Source organism: Condylura cristata, unplaced genomic scaffold (assembly GCF_000260355.1).
Source record: "Condylura cristata isolate star-nosed mole 26May11 unplaced genomic scaffold, ConCri1.0 scaffold00032, whole genome shotgun sequence".
Classification (NCBI taxonomy): domain Eukaryota; kingdom Metazoa; phylum Chordata; class Mammalia; order Eulipotyphla; family Talpidae; genus Condylura; species Condylura cristata.
In genome coordinates, this window is record NW_004567133.1 from 6,046,389 (window position 1) to 6,063,832 (window position 17,444).

General features: G+C 54.6%; 1 protein-coding gene across 2 annotated transcripts in view; it reads right to left on the reverse strand.

Annotated features, from left to right (window-relative positions):
• KIAA0556 (KIAA0556 ortholog) overlaps positions 1-17,444 on the reverse strand; it is a 148,412-nt gene that overhangs the window by 29,390 nt on the left and 101,578 nt on the right. For both annotated transcript variants that reach the window (XM_012732019.1, XM_012732018.1), the window contains exon 15: positions 4,949-5,801. In XM_012732019.1, coding sequence (XP_012587473.1) covers positions 4,949-5,801 — 853 coding nt within the window. The remainder of the gene's footprint in view (positions 1-4,948; positions 5,802-17,444) is intronic.

The following is a 17,444-nucleotide window of genomic DNA, read 5'->3' on the forward strand; positions in this document are numbered from 1 at the left end:
GACCCCTAGAGGGAGGGGCTCTCCGGGCTCAGAAGGGACCCCTAGAGGGAGGGGCTCTCCGGGCTCAGAAGGGACCCCTAGAGGGAGGGGCTCTCTTCAGACTGGCAGGAAGTAGCTATGGCGATCACGGAGGCCATTCTGTTGCACTGTGTGTTGCGGGGGGTGGGGGCTCCCCTGACAGTGAAGCCAACATGGGGAGAGAAGCATAGGTAAAGAGGGGAGAGAGCCCCTGGATCCAGCCATGCCTGAATCAAACCCCGCGGGCTTCATGCCCTTGCATCCTTAAGAGCCTCCGGTTCCCGCAGCCCTCCAGGGAAGCAACTCCGCCAAGGACACAGGGACTCCAAGCACGTAACTGGTGCTCAGTCCTCATCGTGACATCCCAGCAAGCCTCTTCCAGGGGAGTTTTCTTGCCCCCCTACTTCTAAGACAGTGTGCCTGCCTGGTTCTCCACGGCCCTGCTCACAGCTCTTCTCTACCACACCAGCCTTCCCGTCTCTCCACACCCCGAGTGTGAGCACCCCAAGGCCTCAGCTCCACCCGGGCCTTTCCCAATGCTGCCCTCATGCAGCGCCTGGCTTCCAGGAAGGCACTGCTCAATTTTCGGTGTCAAGTTCTGGCTTCTCTGCCCTAAGTCCAATGATCTTTAGGAAGGTCCAGACCTGTCCACTCTCCCACCTCCAACTTCAGATGCTGAGAATGGAGTTTACCGTCAACCCCCCCAACAGGCAGAGTCTCTGCTATGCTGAGAAAAGTGACAATCAAATTCCTCACCAGTTCCCTGCGCCTCACCGAACTACACCTACCTCTCCCCTGCAGCCATCCTGCTTCAGGGCGGACTCTCTCTACCTCAGGGCCTTTGTCCTGTGTCCTCTGCCAGGGGGCTCTCCCCCAGGTCCCCACTTAGCTGGCTCTCCCTGACCCCTCCCCCTTGGAGAGGCCCTCTCTGCCCCGTTCCCTCCTGTGTCCTGGTGCCTGCTACGGGATCTGGCTTACGGAAGTGCTGGGTCAGTGTGTTTCAGTGAAGGGGGGGTGATGGCACCCCACGATGCACCTCTGTGCTCAGGTCTAGAGACAGAGGGACTTCCCAGTTCCACCTGTTGCTTCTTTCGCATCTGTCCTCTCCTCCCTCCCCTCCTCCTCACCTGCCATTGAAAGCGATTCCAGGAGCTCTTCCCATGCTTCCCTCCAGGCATGAGGCCTAACATCTGGCAGAGGGAACTTCCCATATGGATCGTCACAGCGTCAGTTGACTGTGCTCTGATTCCCACTGACTGAAATGAACAGCCTGGTTTGCTCTGCGAGAGCCCCAAGCAGACCGCACCAGCAGCACGGGCCAGGCCCGGGATACACACAGGGCAGGGCTCTGCTGTCATTCGGCGTCTCTTTCTGACTGACTCTTCCCGAGTGGCACTCTTCAAGTTTTAAAAGCAGAGAGGCAAAGGTCTCTTGGACGGCTTAGCTGGGACAACGGGCAGGGGGCCCACGTGCCCTCTGTCTGCACAAGAGCACACTGTTTGCTAGCCCTAGGCTGGGAGGGAGTGAGTGGGACCAGGGTTCTGCCCTGTGTTTCCCAAGCACGCCTCGGAAGGGCAACAGCACGCTCAGTCTGCAACCTACTGCGTGCAGGCTGCACACTGATAGGAGAGGACGGATCGAAGGTTCACAGCTACTCCTGGGTGGAGGCGCATGCGAACTAGAGGTCCGAACTTGAGGTCTGAAAGTCAAGGGCCCCACCAGGAGGTGTGCGTTAAATGCCAGTGGAACCGGAAATGGGAAGATACGTGGTGAAGAAGAGCAGAGCCAGGTTTACTCGGTGAACTGCCTTCAGCCATTGCTGAGGGACGGCTGGACACGCGGCCCAAGTCGGCCCGTCAGAATCTCTCCAGGGACGTTGGAAATGGCTGCCAGGGAGCAGCTAGGACACCGGCACTGTCCGGCTGCAGGACCTTGTCCTGCGGCGTGGATGGCACGGGCAGCGGACCTCATGGGGGAGAGGAGGGCGAGTGCATCTGCAGGGAGCAGAGGAAGGGACCGCCCTGAGCCTGGGCTCTAGGAGGGGCTTCTCTGGATCCGCCAGCTTTGGAGACCCTCGCCCCAGCCCTGGGGAGCAGCTACACTGCCTGCCTTTGGCGGTTGAGGAGTTCCGGAAGGATTCTTCAGCACCACTCGCTGCAGTTTGCACTGGACTGAGAGACTTCATTCACCGGTAGCCAACGGACCCCGATGAAGACACTAGCCTGCACGCGCAGATGTTCTAATGAGATGCTCTGACGGACAGGATATCCCGGCTCTCTGGGCAATGGTCAGACCAGCCCGGTCCCAGGAAAAGCCCGCGTGGCCGCCATTGTACAGGCGGTAGCTCGGCCTACCTGGAGGCCATGACTATGGGCTTTGGCTCTATGTAATGGGCAATTTAAGATTTCTAAGCAGCATTCCTTTTGAGCATGACCAGCTTAACAAGCATTAAATCTCAAGGGCTTGGTACTTAATGTGGCATTGAGCCAACCAGTGAAATGCCTGGCAAGAAATTAAAGTGAGACAAGTCTTCTGAACGTGAACAAGTTAGAATAATGCTCGTGTCTTCGACACTCCCGCAGGTTCTGTGGGCCTGTTGAGCAGGACGGCCTGCAAGTCCTGACTCTCCCAGGTGGCTGATGATGGCTGCAGGTGCAGGCCCGCGTCCTGTGGGCCTGCATCAGGAGTGGGACCTGGGTTCAAATCCTGCTCAACATCTACTGGCTGTGTGACTCGAGGAAAGTTACTTCAACCTCACATTTTCTTTATTTGTACCAGGAGGCTGGTGTGAGGATTAAGCAGGCTCCTTCGAGTCACACACCCATACCAGAGCCTGGCTTGTCCACTAGACAATAATGGCATTGATGCTGATTCAGTGCATGGCAAAATACATGCCTTGGTTTTGCAGATACACTCTCAAAGGCAGAGTCGCGGACTGGGGCGTGATGGTGATGGCCATGATACTGATAATATTCAGCCGCAGCTAACCCTACATCTGTAGGGTACTCCTGCAGGCCAGAGCTGCCCACTGCACCTGTCTGGCTTCCTTTGATCCTCCCCATGCCCCCTGAGATGGGTATTACTGGCATCACTTTACAGACAAGGCAACTGAGGCCTGGAGGGATTTCAGGTATAGCCCCGCTGTGGCTGGGAGTGGAACCTGATACAGGCGCAGATAGTGTGGGCTTGCCCTTCTGTGCCCCACGGCCTGGCATTAAATTCAGAGGAATGCGTGGACAGCACAGCTTGGCAGGTCCCAGGGCTCCGTGGATGATAAGGGACGTGCCACCGTGTTGACATAGTGGCTACTTGCGAGGCGCTTGGCACACGCCAGATGTCTTACTATTTTGAAGCCATCACCTCACTCATTCCTCGCCACACTGAGAAGTGGGAGGTTTGTGCTCATGTTATAGCAGAAGATGCCAAGGTTCAGAAAGTGGAACGCTCCCCCGACCCCCCACAGGAAGTCTCAGATCTATAAGCGGCAGAGTTTAGATTCAAATGGTTCTGATGGAGCAGAAGAATAGAAAATTTTGGAAGGAAGCATCTCAGGACCAGATACTGGAGGTAGGGGTAGGCATGTTTGACACAGTCATGAAACAAACTACAGAAAAGTCAAGTTTCCAGAGGCAGCTGGAGGTGAGCATCTGGAGACTGGGGACCACTGTAAAAAAAACAAAACAACAACAACAAAAAAACACTGGTCTTTTCCAATCTAACTAGTCAAGCCAAATACAGAAAAAGTCCTTGGGCACCAACCCTAGAGATAATGAATTTAATGAGTTAACAGTTCCACAAAGGAATGAACCTCTCCAGAAGAGAAAAAGAAAAAAGTGCAATTTCTGCACTGGCCAGGCGCGTCCCCCATGCCCGCCCGACTGGGCGGGTCTTTCTCTTCCCCAGTGTCCCCCTGCAGGGCAGCAGCTAGGCCTCTCCCCAGGCTATGAGAGGTCCCGTAGCACACCTGTCCCTGTCAGGGGCAGCTCTTCCTGCCCGCCCGTGTCTATGCAAGCATCCTTGGCTTCTTGCCCCCTTTTTATAATAAACCTGTCTTTCCGGGTATAACGAAACGTCTGTCTCATGGGGAAACTTGCTGTATACCATGGAGAAGGGCGCTCAAATGAAACTTCTCTCCAAGGTAACTCAAGAACGCTGCTCCCTGAACCCAACAGCTCTCCACACCAACGTCGGTTTGACTCCTAGTAGTGAGGCTGTATCGTTTCCAGGGGCCAAATCTGAATGTAAATATTCGGAAAACCAGCCACTGATACCGCCCCCCTTTCGGAGCCCTGAGCGTTAATCTACTGCAAAGTTCAAAGAGCAGGTGAGTCAGCCTGCTAGCAGATGTATATTTTTAAATTTTTTTTGAAGCACACAGTGATTTAAAAGTAAACTCAGTGAGTTACCAATGTCAAAAAAATAAGAATATTCTGCACTCCTGACTTGATAAGTGGCAAAATAGACCTGGCACCCCTGAATGAGTAGAGAGGCAGCTGTGCCCTCGAGTGAGTCTGAGCGCTCGTTTGCCATAGTCCTCACCACTCCCTATAGCACGTCTCTACACCCAGGCAAGTGTCAGTTGCTATTCATCATCAGACTCGTGCACCTTTTCTAGTAGTTCAGAATAAAAGTTCAGAGAGCAGTGTCGCTATCAAAGGTGCAACAATGAAGTCTAGATTGGAAAAGCCATATACAGCAAGACAAACAGGCAAAGGGACCGACCTTGCGACCACGCAAATATGCCCATGTGTTTCACATGCAAAGTCTCTTGAGCATTTCACTCACTGATGTCGCCTCTGTGGCAACAAATTTGTGATCCCCTGGCTGACATGACCGCCCTTATTTTGCAGATGAAAAAACTGAGGTCCAAGAAGCTAAGTGGCTGGAGCAGGCACGGAGGCGCTGGGGCCAGGGTGCCGCTCAGGCTTACCTGTGCTGGCTGGCTGGCTGGCGCCATGACAGCTGCTGAGCGCGTCCTTCCTAGGGCCCCTTCTCCCACTAGCAGGGTGCTCCCTGTTGGGGGGTCGGTCAAAGATATCCAAGTCGTCACTGCAGACTTTGGGGGCCGCTCTCTGGGCTCTCTCGCCAGCCCCGGCATTCCAGCTGCTTGCCTGTCCCTGCTCTCGCCGGGGGCCTCTGTCCCCCACCTCAGCCTCAGTCTCTCCACTGCCCTCAGCCACGATGTCCGCTGAGGGCAGCCTGCCTTTCCAGTCCAGTGGCTTCTCAGGACTTAGCCAGAGGGGTTTTGGCTTCCTGCCTCTCCCCACGGGAGAAGGTTGCAACCAGGAAGGGGTTTTCCCTGGCGCTTCTGACACTTTTCTGCCCGTGGGGTTTTCCAGCTGTGGGATCAGGGCGGGGACGGGGCATTCCGCTGGTGGAGAAGGCGCAGGCGCAGGGGACAGGCCCCCCTCAGAGGCCGGGGCAGCTGCCACGCCGAGCTCTCCCTCTAACTTGGACAAGCTGTCATCCTCGCAATCAGGAGAGTTCATCCTTTGGCCAGAGAACTGTCCTTGAGAAGAGGCCACGTCCAGCGCTGCTGCAGCTGGCGGTGGGCAGCTGAGGCCCGGCTCCCTGTCCCCGCCTGTGCCAGGCCCCCTGCGGGCATCTCTGCTTTGCTCCGAGTGGGTGTGAGCAGAGCTTGCCATTCTTTCATCCTCGTTCCTCAGGCCAAGCAGAATGCTCTGGGCAGCCGGGGCCTCTCCGCCTCCTTTGTCTAACTTGCCATCGAAGATGAGGTTTTCATTGACATAAAGCTTCACGTTCTTGGCACCGATGTCGAGATCCTGAAAACACAAAATTGAACAAAATGAAGATGCGTGGCGTCAGGCTGCCATATCCAGTTTCGGAACAGAGGGTGAAAAGGGCAAACGTGGGGTGCTACAAACGTGAGCCTCACCCAACTACCGTATGGGGTGTTACATGAGACTCAGGCTCATGTCTGCGACGGTTACACACTCCATAAATCAAAGGGCTTTCACAGAGAGAGCGGCCATCACCGGTGGCCTCATCGTTACCTCCTGCTGGGGTGCCGGTAATAGCCTGCTAATTGGCCTCCCTGCTTCCTGTCTCCCGCTCCTTCCACCTCCCTGGCTCCGCCACTTCCCTCTGTGAAATCTCCTGTCCTCACTGCAACAGCATCTTTCTTACAAGGACAGCTCCGGGCCTCTGCCTCAGGGGTCTGACACTCACACAGAAAGCAGCTCCTCGGCCTCATGTCGGCTGCTCTGAGGGCAGATGCCCCCGCGAGGAGATGGCAGGAGAACCCCAGAGTGTGGAGGGTAACATGCCTGAGAGGCCCCCAGACCTGCAGAACAAGCCATGTGTCCTCTCCTCCCTGGTGAAGTTTGCTGCTGGGGGTGCACAAGCTGTCTTGGGGGCTTTGGGAAAAGGCCCGAGTGGAAGGCAGAGAGCTTGGAAGCCCAGAGCTGGTGCTCCGGCAGCCCCGTCCCCCCACCGTGTGGCCCCTCATCAGCTATAGGTTGGGAGCCCAGGGGCTGTGGTAGGGTGCTGCCAGGCAACAGGTTCTTCAGATGATTCTTGGGCTGCTGGGCTTGAGGCCGAGGCTGATGGGATGAACTCTGAAGGCCCAGCTGACACTCAGCAACCGTCAAAGGCTGCTTCCCCCAAGCTCCCCAACATACGCACCCCTGCATCAGGCAGGAATCATGGGTAAAATCAAAGCACACCTCCTCTTGCCACTGCCCATCCCTCCAAGGCCACACGCTCTCACAGAGCAGCGGCCCCAGGAACTCGCGCCCTCGAGTAAACGACACGCTTATTAAGGTCTGTCACTGGGTCCCTGGGCCGCCAGGGGCCCGGGAAACCAGCTCCACAATCAGGACAGTGAGCATATCCATCGCCCGCGAGTGTCCCTGCACCCCACCGCCCCCTCTTTTCCCACCCCAGGCAGCCACTCCTCGGCTCCCTGTTGCTGCATATCAGTGTGAGCTGAGGCCCACTCCCTGCAGGAGGTGCCCGCAGCCGCGGGGGGTGAACTCTGCGCCGCCCCTCCCCCCAGCCCCTCTCCTTGGCCACCATGTCCAAGTGCTCCCCCACCGCCTCCAGCCAAGAGCCTCCCTAACTGGGGGGCAAGGGTGCTGGTCTGGGGGGTGCTGGTCCATCAGGACACCGAGAGGCTGCCCTGTATGTACTCACACGGGGTCCTCTTTCCTCCCCCAACAGCACCCTGCTTTGGCCATGCACGTGAGGGCCCGGGAGGCCCCAACCGCAGGGAAGTTCTCGGGCCCCAGAGGGCAGCTGGGTTTCCGCCTGGGCCCTGTGCTGGCCTGGGCCTGGCGTGTCCCCGCCGGGCGGCCCCAGGCTGGCCCCTGGCTCCTGATCTCCCTGCCTGCTTACTTAGGGTTCTCAGGGCCCAGACGCTAAAGACCACCATGATGTAGAGTGAGCCTGATTTCCTGAACCCCAGCCCAGACCTCGCCACAAGCACTCGTGAGCAGTCATCTCTCGGGTAGCTCACAGGCATTGACAACCTTAATATCCCAACGGAGTTTTGTTTATTTATTTATTTTTAATTTTTTTTAAAATTTTATAACAGTTTATTTTTACATCATTTTGTACGTTTTTTTTCCATCTCAATTGTAATCCCTGCGGGTTTCCCATCACCAAGTCACCCATGTGCCATCACCATAATCCTGTGCACTTCCCTCCCCAACCCCCTGTTAATTTATTTTTTTAATTTTATCGTGTTATTGTTATCGAGATAGCGTTGGTTTACCATACTGGATATGATTTAGAGGCACAGGTTCACACCCATCCAGAGGTGACATACCTGGCAGGCACCAAGGCACTGTAATCCTCAACCCAGACACAATTCTTTTTTTTTTTTTTTTAAGATTTGCTTGTTTATGTATATAAAACTGGGGTGCAGGTCAGAGGTGCAGGGGCGGTGAGAAGATTCACCAGAGACAGAGCAGGGAGTAGAACAAGCAGATGGACAAAGTACACTGCTGAGGGGAGCAGCAGGAGGGTCAGGACCATGTGGGTCAGCTCCCTGGCTGGGGATCAAACTCATGCTGCAGTGGCTGCGCCAGCTTCATAGTGCTGAGCTTTAACCCGCTGAGCCACCAGGGAGGGCCCCAGACACAATTCGTAACTCATTTCCCCAAACCTAGTCTACTCCCACCTTAAAAATGGTCCCACTTGGGGTATATATACACAATGGAATATTACTTAGCAATAAAAAAAAAACGCATGCCTTTTGCAGCAATATGGATGGAGCTGGAAGGGATCATGCTTAGTGAAATAAGCCAGAATGAAAAGGAAAAATACTGGATGATTTCAGTTATAGCAGGAGTATAAATGACCAGGGGAGAAAATAATAATAATGAACAACTATATACCAGAGACTTGTCGCGGGGGTGGAGTGGGGAATGGGATCAAAAACGGTTGGGGGAGGGAAGTGCACTAGACCATGGTGATGGCACAGGGTGATTTGGTGATGGGAAACCCACGGGGATTACAACTGAGATGGAAAAAGGTACAAAATGATTATTAAAAAAAATGATTATTAAAAAACTATTATTAAAAGACAGAAGTTACCAAAAAAAATGAACAATGATGTAAAATATATATAAATAAATATTTTTTAATGTTAAAAAAAAAATAGTCCCACTTCACTCTGCCGCCCAGGCTCCAGGGGCCTCCCTGATTCCTCGTGCTCACGCCATGTCCGGCCCGTCAGAGGTCCTGGCTCTGGTCCTCCCCCTCCTGAATCCGACAGGTTCCCTGGGAAGGTGAGCCTGCCTCCGGGCCCAGGCCACCCTCTCTCATCCCTCTCCAGACAGCAACCTGCCTCCTCATCGGGCTCTCTGCTCCCCCGCCTCAGTGTCACCCCTGGACCGCCAACACCCGCCCGCCCCCCAACACACATACCTCATTCACTCCCCAGCAGTCAGACTTCAAAAGCAACTCATGAGGTCACGGCTGCACCCCCACTACACGGATTCCCCACTACTCTGAGAATACGGGCAGTGGCCACGGAGGCCCACACCGGCCGGCCCTGCATCTCTCTGGCCCCCACTCGCACCACACGGCCGCTTGGTGTCTGCCCTCCCTCTCGTTGCTTCTAAGGTCTCTGTTTGTCCGTGCTCTCGTGCCAGTCTGCACAAGCAGCACAGAACGGCTCTGCAGGACCTCTGCTCCTTTCGCCAGCACTCACTGGCCTTTGCAGCCCTGACCGCTCCAGTGAGCTCTGCACTTTCCGTTATTCTCCTGAGGCCTTTTTCTTGTCACTCAGGGCTCCTTTTTTTCTTTGCGTAATCCAAGGAACTGTAATTCCTGCCAAAGCCAGTTGTCCTGCCTCCTCTAAAATGCTCTGAATCCGAATACAAAGATGGGGGGGGGGGGTGTATATTTTCTCTAGTTTTTCCTGAATATCTGCTCAGATCCAGTTGTGGCCGAGGGCCTCCAAGCCATTGGCCTCCACCCAGCCGCCATGAATCAGGGGCTGCCTGGCCCACAGCCTGCTGCGCCTTGATCTTGCCGAGCTCAAGACCCGAGTGCTTGCTGGAATGTTCTGCTTGGATACCTGCAAGTGTGGCTCCTTTTTGTCATCAGAGGGGTCTCGGCCACCCTCTCCACCACATTGCTCTGCTTCAGTTCCTTCTGGCCTCCAAAACTTCCTGTTGATTTTTTAATGCAGCCATTATCTCCCCCACTCCAAGTTTAGCTCCAAGACCGCAGAGGCATCTTGCCCCCGGGCTCAGCAGGTCCTTGACACTAAGTAGGTACTTAACAACTACTCTGGAATTAATCAATGAGCAAACAAGGAGACTTTTCTCCTGGGTCAGCTCTGCCCTCCAACTGTGCTCTGGAAACAAACCTAATCAGCAAGATGGAGGCCAGATCATTTTCCATCTTGCTTTGGCTTCTCCTCTGCTCTTGGGATGTGGGGTCCGAGACCCAGGAGGTGTCTGTCTATACTTATATCCTCCCTTGGCCCCCCTGAAGTTACTGAGCTCTAACAAAATTTCTAGTTCGCCCAGCCACTGCTCTGGAAGTTTCTGTAGCAATTTCGAATGAGAACCACTAAGCCAGTGTTACACCACAGGAGCTCAGCTTCAATCATCCAATTGCAGGCTGGCAGGCTACTATTTGCCGACTGTCAGGAAAGTCGATTCTCCGAGCACTCTTTTACATGTTTATGTGGATGTGTTCTCTGTTTAGTGGAGGCACAGAGCAAGTGCGTGCTGTGAATTAATCAGGAGACAGCTACTGGAGAAGGACAGCGCGAGCAGTTTTCAACGACTAGTTCCACCAAATCACCACTATGGAAACATCTGGTGAGTCAGAAACGCTCAAAGAGGTGGGGGGGGGGGGCAGCCCCCAGGTCTGGTGCTGTCACAAGGCAGGCATCCTGGCTTTCCTATGAGAGGTCTGCCTCCCTGAGTGAGTTTGTCCACTGCCCACCAGGGTACATGCACATGTGTCCTTCTAGACTTTTCTCTGCATGTTTATGTACAGAGTAATGTCACAGTCATCACACCTCGGAGGTGCAGGAGCAGACCATGCACTGGGGAAAACATAGGGTTGGGGGCCGTGGGTTCGAATCCTGGGTGGTCCTCCAGGAAGGCTGTGTGTCAGGGATGTCTTTGGGAAGACTCCAGGGCAAAATTCTCTCACTCCTAAAGAGCCAGCAGCCGGCTTCCGCCTTTTCAGCAACTGGTTGGGCATCTGTCCTGTTTCGCTGAGAGATCTAGGGATGCTCATTACAGCCCTTGTGGCGCCCACGAGCGTGGTGTGCCAGCCATTTGAGTTTGTGACCCCTTAATATACAACTGTCATGAGTCCTTAAGGAGAGGAATCTTGCTGTCCCCTTTTGCTTCCCCCAACTGGCATCCCAGCATGCAATTCTTGCAATTTAATTCAAACCAATAAATATCGCACGGAGCTCTCCAGAGTCCTGGATGTGATCCCAACCCAAGTTGCAATCTCGGCCTGGTTCTAGACCTGGGGTTTTCGTGAGGGAAGTTTCTTTCCGCAAGGACTGCTAAAATAAAAAGCAGGTCTGACATCACTGGGGGTGGGGGGAGACTACCACTTGGAAACTGAAGTCAAGCCAGAGGAAAACAGAGATAAAAGAATAAGGGACAGGCAGGTTCCTGATGACAGGATGCGAACTCCTGGATCCTGCCATGCCTGAAGCCCTCATTCCATACTCACCTGTTAATAGAGCCAAAGAACGCCCTTTTGTGCTTAAGATGGTTTTAATTGGGTTTTCTGTCATTTGCTAGCAAGAGAATCCTGACTGATGTATGAGGCCCGTGACAGAGAACTTCAATCAATCGATTCCATTATTGAAATAGTCCTGGCCAGGGATGGCAGAGCCAGGGGAAGGAGCTTCTCCTCCCCGCCAGTCCCCAGGGGCTCTGGGCTCTCTCTACTGTCTAGACTGGCACCTGCACACCCATGAGCGGCCTCCCCCTGTTCAGCTGTGCCCCACGCCTGGTCTGGCGGCACAGGGCAGAGACCTCAGAGTCTGCTGGTTCTGCATTGTGGGCTGCTGGGCCACACCTCTGTGTCCTGGTCTTTTCTGTGCCTAAGCACCTCATTGGGCTCCTTCTCCTGGGGCTGATTTCTCTCTGAATTCACCTTTTCTTGCCCTGTTTCTCTCCTGTGCCTCTAAGGACTCTCAACGCTGCCTGAGCCAGGACTAGCTGGGCCAGGACTCTGCCCCAAGATTTCAGGTGTGGTAGCCCACCCACGGGAGAGCACCCGCTGATGACTGACAGTGGCCTCAGGTGCCTCCCAGGGCCTGGCTCGTGCCCATCCCACCAGCTGCCCCCCCTAAGATGCTTCCACTTCCCAGACCTGAGCACGCCCAGGCCCAGGCCCCGCCATGGCACAGAGCCTCTGGCCACATGGACTCAGCCAACCCAGGGCCGGTTCCGCTTTTGACTTCGAAGCCAGTGCCCAGTTTGATTCTGATTTGTATCCTGCTGCAACTGAGCCAACTATAAGAAAGCAGCTTCGTGACGGTTGAGGGATATTTGACTAGACACCGAAGACAAGCACATAAAAGTTATCAGGAGTGTTAGTGGTATTGGGGTTATATAAAATCAGACTCCAGTTAGATGTGGAGACTGAAGAATCTGAGTAAAATGGCCCGTGAGCCACAGCAGACGGGGGGAGAGGTGAACACGAATGGCGGAACGTTAGACTACAGAAGCTGGTGAGAGCACGGGGGTCATTGAACTAATCTCCTCATGTCTGCATTTATTTGAGGTCTTTCCTCCCCCCAAAGTCTTTTTTTTTTTAAGATTTATTTATTTATTAATGCATGCATGCATGCATGCATGAGCCGGGGGGCAGGCCAGAAATGTGGGAGTTGGGGGGGGCGGCGGTGTGAAAGGACTCACCAGAGACAAAGTGGGGAGCAGAACAGGCAGATCAATGAAATACACTGCTGAAGGGAGCAGCAGGCAGGACAGGAGAGGTCTGCCGGGCCATGTGGGTCATTCCTTGGTGGGGGATCGAACTCATGCTCAGTGGCTGTGGCTAGCTTCATAGTGCGAGACTTAACCCCTTGCGCCACGAAGGAGGGCCTTGCCAAAGTCTTACTGAAGATGTCAGTACTGTCCTGGGATAAACTGAATCTCCCTGCGTTGTGCCCCCAGTACCTCAGCCCCCCTCCATGCCCCCATGACCCCCAGCCAGACTCTACCATGAGCCTCCATCAGGCTCCTCCTCCCTCCAGTCCGTTCTTCCAGTGCAGCCAGAGTGACCTTTCAAATTCATCATCAGTCAGATGATGTGGTTCTGACTCTGCCTCCAATGACACTAACAGCTGACACAGGGCTCATAAAGACCAGGGTCATTCTGAGCACTTGCCATGCATGAGCTGAATGGCTCCACTTTACAGTGAGGAAACCGAGGCACAGCGCTGTGGAGCAAGCCTAGGGTCACATGGCTAAGAAAGAGGCAGGGTTTGCCCCAAGTGGACTGGCCTGGTGCCCTTGCTCACTGTCCCACAGTCTGCCTCTTCAGGAATAAACCCAAGCCGCTGAGGCTAGGTGGCCTGGCCCCGCCCAGCCCCAGGCCTCCCCTGCTCTCTCCTTGGCTCACCAGGCTCAGCGCAGCCCAAGCGACCCCTGGAAGACTAAGCATGTTCCTGCCCCTCGGCCTGTGCTCCAGCTGTGCCCCCAGCCAGGAAGCTCTTCCACAGATCTCCTGGCTGCTCTTCTCTGCGTTCTGGTCGGGAAAAGCTTCTGCCCCAGCGCCAAGCAGCCCCGCCTTCTCCTCCCCATGCCTTTCCCCATCCTCCTCTCCCCATCGCCCTATTTTACTGTCTCTAGAACACCTAGTACCACCTGAAATTCCCCTGTTCATCTGTGTTCTTGTCGACCCGCTTGCCCACAAGGGTCGGGGCTGGGCAGACCAGGCCTTGCTGATTTGTTTACCACGGTGCCCCGAGCCCCCAGACCGGCGAGACCCCCACATGCCGTCATCTGCCACGGTGGCTGCTGATGTTTAAATTAAAATGAAATAAAAATTTAAATGCAGTTGCCCCAAAGAAATAACCAGTATTGGTGAGAAACAGAGAAAAAGGAATCCCAGGAGCAGTTGGGAACAAGCTGATGTGGCCTCCAAGAGCTGGGGATGAAGCGGCCTCAGAGAACGGGGAAGTGAAATCGCTCTCCCAAAGATGTCCGCATGTCCATGTTCTCTGCAGCTTTAGATATAAAAGCCAAGACACAAAACAAGTGAAGTGTCCACTGAGAGATAAATGGCTAAAGATGTGGTGGGCACAGACAACAGAATAGTTTTCAGCCAGACAGATGGAAATCCTGCCACTTACAACCACTTGAGGGCATTATGCCAAGGATGTCCGAGAAAGTCACATACTGAATGATCTCACTATGGGCGGAATAAAAAGAATCTGAGCGCTAGAGAACACGCTGGTGTTTGCCAGAGGCAGGAGACGAGGGGTGGGCAAAATGGGTCAAGGCAGTAAAAAGGCACAAACTGATAATAAAGATAAGTCCTGGGGAGGTCACGGGCCACACGGTGACAATCGTTAACATTACCGCCTTGTGTATTTGAAAGCAGCGAGCGAGGGAGGACATCTTACAAGGTCTCATCACAAGAAAAGGAAAATGTTTATGACTCGGTGTGGTAAGGAATGGTAACTAGATTCACCGTAGGGATCATTTCACGATGCTCACACATCGAATTATAATGTCCACCCACACCGATACAATGCCTTGTGTCAGTTATATCTCAACTGAAAAATAAATTAAGAAGGGACGGGGGTGGGGGGGGTTAGCAGAGGGCAGTGGGTTGGTGGGGGCGATGACTGGACATTAGGTGCAGTGGCCGGCAGGGAGAAGATTTATTTCTGGAACCTGCAGGGTGTTATCAATTGATGCTACTCGATGCAAAGGAAAAAAACGATAAATCTACTCATGACTGAAATAAAATGCAGCCTCTGTTGTATGAGGCATGTTTCAAGTTCTCAAGAGCCAGCTGTGGCCCTGGTGGCTGCTCTGGCCAGGGCTGGTGGGCAGGTGAGCCGCTGCCAGAGTTTCTGGCTGGGCTGGCCAAGACCTGGAGGACCTGTCACCGAGTCACACCACGGGGGACATCTAACATTCGTCCATTCAGGCAGAAACCACCAGTGAGCACCATTTCCTGGCATGAAATGCAGCCCGGTGTCCGTCTTGCCTTGCTCACAGAGGTGACCTGGCTGGGGGTGGCATCTGCCTGTGATGTGTGGGTGAAGGTGATGATGGTGAGCCGTTTTCACTGGAGGGGGTACCAGGTAGCAGATGACTAACATGATGTGATGAAGGAGCCCAGATGGACTGTGGGCAGGCCGGAAGCCCACTTTTTGGATGGGTTATTACACATCATTGAAGGGAGACCTTCCTTTCTCGCCTACCTTCCCCCCAGAGATGTGGCCCTTCAGGTGAAGTCATGCTGAGGAATCCCAGAGAGGAACCAACACACGCCACACCCCCTCCCTGGCTTTGGCCCTTCCAACTTGACAGCCAGGCAAGTCATTTAATCTGGGAAACATCAAAAAAGGTGACATATTATCACACTCTCCTCTTGAACCCAAGGCAGGCATTGCTGATCAATCTTAGATGTCCTTTCCTTGACGAGCCAGAGAAGGTTCCAGATCCTTTTCGGAACAGGTAGAGTTGGCAAGACAGCCCCTCTGCCCCATAGAAGCTCCTCATTCTGAGCCCCAGCTTCTTCATCTACAATACCCACCTTGTAGGGCTGTTAGGGGGTTTATTGAGATGACTCATGTGTCCCAGTACTTGTTCACGCATCTTTACGGAGGGCCCACTGGGCGCCCCACGCCTGCCTGATGCGCGCGGCCCGCTCAGACATCGGCAGCTGTGACAAGCACAGACATCTGTGTGCTGCCTTCTGCGTGGCTGCGTGGACAGATTCCAGCCTCCACGTCCTGACTTTCCCCTGCAGTCCCTCCTTGGAGCGGGCTCACACTTGCTGCATCACCTAACGAGGGAGGGGGAGGGAGCCCATAAACGCGAGCCTGAGGATTTAGCAGGCAGCATATTTTCTAATAAAAGAGACCCCCCTTTTCCTGTGCCTTCTTCTCTGATGTTCTAAGCAAGCCGTGGCTGGCTAGCTTCCTGCATCTAACTTTCCCTCCTTGGGTCCTCATCTACAAAACACTGTCTCACAAGCCACGACTACACTGCCAAGCTGTTTTTCCTATAAACGCTCACTTTGTCTCCTCCCAAACACACAGTAATAGCAGTCTCTGGAGACTATTAAATCAAACCAACCTGCGGCTGCATTTGTTTGTGCTTGTGGCCCCAGTCAATTCTGGCAACAGATGGGGGTGCGTTACATAAGCGGGGCCCCTGGCAGGGACTGCAGTCCTCTGCAGCTCTCTGCTCTGGTGTCAGAACCCCTAATCCCCGTGGCCACCAGCTCTCCAAAGCACGCGACGCCGCCCTGATTGCGGTGGGACACCGAGACCCCTGCTCTGCCGTTTTTATTCTAAGCACACAAGGAATCCAGCTGCGTGTAGGCTGAAGAAGAAAGGCGAACCTCGGCCAGGAGGGACGAGGCTTAGCTTTGTAATCCAGAGCATATGGTCCACTTTACTTGGCCTGAGAGATATATGACAGGGCTAAGCTCTGGGGCCCCTGCTTGAGCAGCCAGAGAGCTTTATCAGTTCTAGAAGATGCTGATGAACACCTGGCAGGAGGCCCTGGGGTGCAGCCTTGAGATGAGAGGGCCCAGCTCGAGGGGCTGTGAGCCCCAGTGGCTTGGGCTGTGGCTGTACCTCTAGCCAGGAGGTTAGCCCCCAAAGCACCCGGGACCAGGTTAGCAAGGCGGGCGGGGAGGCAGAGGGAGGCTGACATGCCCACAGAAACGTCCTCACGTACTCCGATGGTCTAGATTTTTCTCCCCGATTTGAGCTTGAGGTATTTGTTTATTTAAAGATATATTTATTTCTGCATATGGAACTGGGGTACAGGCCAGAGGTGCAGGGGCGGTGAGAGGCTTCACCAGAGACAGAGCGGGGAGCAGAACAGGCAGATGGATGAAGTACACTGCTGAGGGGAGCAGCGGGCAGGTCAGGAGAGGGCTGCCCAGGTGTTTATTTTTCAAAACTCAAAATCCCCCCCAAGTCCGAGGACGCTTCCTGTTACTTGTCTGAGGCAGCATGGCTCGTGAGCAGAGCTGCCGGGGCTGGGACTGTGTCTGCCCTGCAAGCCTCCAGGTCTCCAGAGCAGATGCTTCTGGGAGGCCAGGGAGGGGTGCAGGGGTGGGGTGGCGGGGGGGGGGGGCTGGCTGCAGCAGCAAGGAGTCCAGGGGGAGGCGGGGAAGGAGGGGGGAGGCAAGAACTCTCCTGGGCTCGAGGCCCAGCGCAGCCAACCTGCAGTCTGACTCCTTCTCCCTCTGTCTCCCTCCGGACATCAAAAAGGCTAAGATGGCTGCTCTGTGGGCGGGCTCGCTGCGGGCGGGCTCGCTGGTTCACGCCAGCCCCTACTGGGTGCTCAACAGTGGTGGTGATGACTTGGTGTCTGCCCCACGGCGGGGTTGGTGTGAATCCTGGCACAGGGCTGATGGACACATTCCTGAGGCCTATCAGGGTCGGGGTCAACTTCCTGAAGACAGTGATGCCTGGTTTTCCAGGAATTTGAGGCAGAGGGGGGCATTTGGAGTTGAGCCAGGTGGGAGTGCCCAGGGAACTATGGGCCTAACTATGCTGGTGGAGAGCCCAGGGCAGGCACTCTGGAGGGGGCGTGAGCAAGGGGCGGGTGCTAATAGGGAGAGAGGCCAGGCCTGGGCCCAGGGGTTGGGAGCTCTGAGGCCACACTCCAGTTTGATCTGGATGCTCTGGGCCAAGGGTAGCCTCTGAGGTTTGAAGGATCAGGTAGCCACAGGTAAGTTAGAGACGACTGGAGGCCTGGTCTGAG